The sequence below is a fragment of the Pundamilia nyererei genome, unplaced genomic scaffold (assembly GCF_000239375.1).
Source record: "Pundamilia nyererei isolate P.nyererei 1_Seehausen unplaced genomic scaffold, PunNye1.0 scaffold00137, whole genome shotgun sequence".
In the NCBI taxonomy this organism is placed as follows: domain Eukaryota; kingdom Metazoa; phylum Chordata; class Actinopteri; order Cichliformes; family Cichlidae; genus Pundamilia; species Pundamilia nyererei.
The window spans coordinates 996,315-1,002,011 of NW_005187538.1; the positions used below are offsets into that span (position 1 = coordinate 996,315).

Here is a 5,697-nt window from a genome sequence, read left to right on the forward strand (position 1 = left end):
AAACTCTCTTAATCAACTAAATTCATCATGCTTCAGAAGAGAAGTGCCAAAAACACAAGCACAGGTCTTTGGTAAGCCATCTTTTTTCATGACCTTCAGGATTTTCCCACCTATTTGTCTTCTTCCTATCCACAGAAAAACTGAAGGCTAATATCCATTCTCTTGTTTCCATTTAACTGAAAACCACAATCAAATGCAATTTTTGTGATGTAACCAAAACTACCAGTTGCAAGACAAATGCAGAGAGTGGGGGGCGTGGTCACTAAACAACGGTGGCCTTCATAAGTCATGATAAACGTTAAAGGTGTAGGATTTGAAAAGAATGAAAATATTTCAGAATTTTTAACAGCCTGCATTGGTAGGAGAGCACATTTATAGCATGTCTAAACCTGAGAGCCAAAACACCCACAAAAATTAGAAATATAGCTGGTTAAAATAAACTGAAATCACACTTTAAGGGACAGGGCTCTGCAAACAGTCAGTTATTTGTTACTTAGAAAATATGCACCACTTATTTTTTCTTTATGACATCTGTACCACTTCATGCTGTATGTAAAACCACAGTGAGAGCTATATCCTGTCGGTTCTAATGTGTACAGTCTCCGTTGCTGTCCAAAAAATTAAAGCACTGTACCAGCCATAAAGATACAATAAATGAGTGGTTTGTCTATATCTAAAAATGCATCATACTGCTGGCTACATTGATTGGATACTCCCATGTCTAATGTAACAAAGAAATGTGCAGCAAACAAATATTTACAATCTCGCTACTTTGCTTGTTCAATTTCATCAGCACAAACATGCAGAGTCCAGGTGTGTGTAAGATTCATAACCAGTCCGTAGTTCAGAAAAAGGGCTCAGATTGTTGACTTTTAATGATGATTAGATTACATCACTCAGTGGTACAATCAGTGTGCTTGTGAGCGGTTAGTCTGCTGCACCATAGCTGCGAGACCTGCTGAAGTGGGAGCGCTGGCTGCAAGATTTACAGCACTGTGCTTGTACGTTGGGGAGGTGGCAACGGCCAAGCCATCGAAGTGTCTGACAGAAACGAAATGTCAGCCGATCGTGGAGACAGACTGTTCCTGTGTAGGTGAGAAGCAAACAGAGGTCACACACGCAAAGGTTAAATACAGACCTCATTCGGGACACACAAAGTCACATTTACTGACAATTCAACAAGCTGATATATAAGTAAGCAAGACCCCCTGAAATGACACATAGAGTGGATACAAAAGGGGATTAATAAAAGGAATCAGTAATTTTAATTTGTTCTTAAGTACAGGAGAAATAGTTTAACCTCGATTCTGAACTCAGAAGTATAAAACACGAACCAGAGCTCTTTGAGAAAGAAATGTGGAGATGAAATCAACTAGCGGCGTCGTGTGATCTCGTAAATGCCTGCTTTTAAGCATCAAAAGCACAATAAGTGTATTAAGGCAAATCTTAATACTAACGTGGGACTTCAAGTAAAAACACAGCTTTATGTCTACTTAGGAAAATTAACTTTTTTTCAGCTCCAGATGTAATTATTGCCTAGCATTAGTCCGTGCTTTCGTAAGCATATTTCTAATATATTTAAAGACTGGGATCACATTTTCCACAAAACAATCGGACTTTGAGGTGTCTGAGATGTAAGCTGATAAATCCTGAAAGAATGTTAAAAAAAAAACATCAGTGTTGTCAATCCAAACGAATGGTCTTTTTATGCTGGAGAAATAGTTGATCAGCGGTACTCATGTGCCCCTTTATTAACACTAATTCTAGTGCTCAGTGTTGCTGTTGCATTGTCTTCATTTGTTTTAGACAAATTAAGAGTTTCCTGTGACTGTGCTAAAGTACTTCTTGCACCAGACCCTTAGATATTCTAGACCCAGTGCATATTGTCAGAAATTCTTATTTCATCCACCAGCAAGGCACCCTTGTACCATTTCCTACATTTTGTTTCCATCTACTCTCTATATCTATATCCTGTCCAAAAAAGGCTAAAAATGCCCCCAAAATAAAAGACTGGGATTGTTTGTGACTGAATGTGGTTAAGTTGGCATTTATATCAAATTTGCTATGTGATAAAACAGCAGTTAGCTTTGATAGAGAAACTTTCTAAATCTGCTTCCATTTACATATACAGAAATTCATCACACAAAATCCCTTCGCAGTGATGTAGCTGCTGGAGGATGGCAGGTAAATGCGCCTCTGTTTAATGACACTTTCATATAGAAATCTAGCCCGAACACAACGCTAACTAATGCCCCTATCGAGATGCAGACTGACTCAGATTGATTGCAACATTTTGACAATCTGTCTGTGTTTATAAATTAGAAGCTGAGCTCCATTTCATGTGATGACATCTGACGACTTTGTATAAGCAGGAAAAAAATAAAGATGGATCTCACACAATGGAGCTGTATTAAGCACAGAGTTAGCATGGAAAGGAAGAGAACATTGACCAAAAAAAAGGAATGTGTGTTTACCTACTTTAGCCTGTGAAGAAAGCTTTAAAGTGATAAATGGACCGGCATTTGCATAACAGATTTCTACTGCTAGTGTGCACTGAAAGCACTTTTATAATGCAAGTTACACTTGATTGTTGTGCGCACACGGTCATACCAGTGGATGCATGGGTAACATTTTTTAAGAGCATCTGAGGAGCTGGGTTTTTTCTGCCTACCCTCCTTTTTTAAACACCCACCACTGCTGAAAAAATATTAAGGAAGAAAGGGACGGAAAAAGAAAAGCAGAAAGAAAACAGCCCACACACCGCTGCTGAAATCTCCGTTTTGGTGGTTAATATCAACATTTTGGAGCAACAAAGGCAACTATTAATGGCTTAAACAGACAAAAATATTTCAGTGCTGTAGATCCTCCGCCTTTGAGCCCATCCCCTCAATCGAGATGACTACAGAGGGAAAGCAGATGTTAAAGGCAAATGTGAAAGGGGGGAAAATGGTGTTAGATAAAAATCATCATTGCTTACTCAATATATTTTTATATATCGAGGTGGCCTATCAACATAAAAATGTTACTTTTCTTAACAACACACTGTACTAGTCTGTACTGTAAATATGGTTATACTACTGTATTTAAACATTTTCTCTGCATAATATAAACCTAAACCCACCGCTCTAGGTTCTCAAAACTCCTCTATGTAGAATTTGCAATGTCACTCAGTTCAGTTCACAGCTGCCTCTCAGTGCACAGTATTTCCTGTTTACTGCGCCTCTCTTTCCATTCCTCTTTCTGTAAAGAATAATAAACAACAAAAGAGAAGAGTGGGACTATGGGACTCTTCAGTTATATGTATTTTTTCACGGTCTGTGAATACAGGCTTTGGTTGGATGACAGTCTGCAGTGGATGTGTCTCTGCATCTGTGAGCTACTATCTATAAACGCTACAGACATAGATATTCTAGAAATATATTTATATTATAAAGCTAGTGACAAATAAAAAGATAAAAATGAAAATAAGAGTTGAATGACCTAAAATATATAGAACTAAAACATTTCACATATAATAAATAAATAAAATAAAAGTTGGTATTTTTTATTATTATCACTTTATTAAACAGTGAAAGTTAACAACAGTTTTGCATAATGTAGCAAAAGCAACGTTCTGAATCTGTTGGACTTTAAATGACAAACTTTCTTTCACCACTGACAAACAGCTATTTAAATTATTTTGGGGTAATTATGTTTTTGACACTTATGGGAGAATTAGAGCCAAGCTGGGAAAAAAGATTATCTTTTAAATTTACATTTGCATAATTAATTTCAGTTCTCAGTTTTCATTTATTTAGGGCTTTTTCTGTGCACTTTGTCAAGGACTCACTCTTGTTTAGCTCTGAAAGAGATGCCTGCCAAAAACAACATTATGTGACAAGTGAAAGTGAACCAGAACACTAGTTATGCCTTCAATATTGTCATTTTCTACAGTACTAGTGCAGTTGCAGTTACACTGAGATTGTGTGTGGATATTTTACATTCTCGCGGCCGCCTGACCTCCCACACCTTCTCATTACCAAACACCCGCTGAGTCTGACGTAAATCTGATGAACGAGTGATTACAGTTCTCTCTGTAACACCACCGATGATGTCGATGTCACAGCATAAGAGATTTTGATGACGATGCCTGATTGCATTGGGCTCCCAGGAACATAAAAAAAAGTTTTTATTCAAATGACATAAAGTTTGAAACACATGAGGGAACCGTTGTCCTACATTGTGATTTCAAATTGAAGACTGAAGAAACGGAAAATGTTTCTGCTTGGTCTGTGGAGTTCAACGGCAGCTGGAGAATCGTTTCATGTTTTTGTGGCCTCCAAACTCCTCCACTGGCGAATGATATACCATTTCAGTAAAGTATGCATGCTCTCTGAGGGGCATGTGGGCTGCTAGTTTGCAGATGAAATTGAGGAGCGGACCCCACTCCCACGCCCTGCCCCATATATGGCACTTATCTATTATGTACTCCAAGTTTCGGTATTTGGATTTTAATTTTCAGTAAAATATGACATATACTATGAAACCAAGACAGATACTTTTGCATGCAAAAAGTTATATGAAAACTTCATTAGTATCCTGCATTAACTCTGTGCTTTGGGAATGTTTGTCTGCAGACAGACGCTTAGACTGTATGTAGGTCATGCATCTGCTTGACCTCCCACTATTCTCCCTGTGGCCTTTCCCAGACAACATGCACAGACTGCAGAACTTATGTCACAATGTTGCTGTGCTGGCCTACAAAATCCCTCTGCCCTGCCCTGAAGATACAACAAACAGCAAACAGCACATGTCTATTGAAGCAACAGTCCGGCATTACTTCAAAATGAACTCAAGACTGACAGATCCCCATCCAAAGACCAGCACCCTCTTATTTACCTAACATTATAATTGTTGCTGCCGTCATAGGCAACTCTCGCATTTAAGTTAATTTTATTAGATAGTTAAGGTTAAAACAATAAGTAGGTGAAATAATAAATAAATAGTAATTCATGTTTTGTTGATTAGATTTATATGTTTAAATGTGTTATTTGTGCTAACTGTGCAATTAGGTAGGAACCTTTTCTATAGTTCTGTCTGTTGTTGCAAAGAGGGCTTTTTTTGGCTGTCACACTCAGCAAGCTAATTAAGAGAAGAGCCGCGAGGTTTGCACGTCTACAGAAAGTTATAAAAGAGTGCTTTTTTGGAACTCCCCACGATGTAAAGATGAAAGTTTATTCCCTTTGAGTGAGGCCAATGAGATAAATGTTTTATTTTGTTTATTATCGTTGTATGTAAATACGCAAGTGTTGCGTAATATTCCAGTGCAATTACCGCAGTGTGAGGTGTAATGTGTACTTTATTGATCATTTTGTTGGAATGTTTCATCATACAAGGACTTTATTAATTATATTCATTTAAGTTTGTATTCCTTTTAGTTCTGATGGCATTGTATCGGCTGTGGTGGACATCATTACATGTTAACTCATTCACTGCCATTGACGTCTATAGACGTCAATTACGTTTTTCAATGCAAGGAGATGCAGGGTTTGCGCACGTAAGGGATTGCGCAGTGAGACAAAAATGTGGTGCAAGTCTTGTTGTGTGCCCTTGCATCCCGGAAAGTGTTATAATGATTACCACACAACAGTGAATTATTCATTGTGAATAAATGTTTCACTATGTACATTTTATTTTTTCATATATTTGTAAATAAAT

General features: G+C 37.6%; 1 protein-coding gene across 1 annotated transcript in view; it reads right to left on the minus strand.

Moving 5' to 3' along the window:
• Positions 1–70: 70 nt before the first annotated feature.
• adamts7 (a disintegrin-like and metallopeptidase (reprolysin type) with thrombospondin type 1 motif, 7) overlaps positions 71–5,697 on the minus strand; it is a 67,073-nt gene continuing 61,446 nt past the window's right edge. Inside the window, exon 24 of the mRNA XM_005743979.2 lies at positions 71–1,085. Within this exon, the coding sequence (XP_005744036.1) occupies positions 928–1,085 (158 nt within the window). The 3' untranslated portion in view covers positions 71–927. The remainder of the gene's footprint in view (positions 1,086–5,697) is intronic.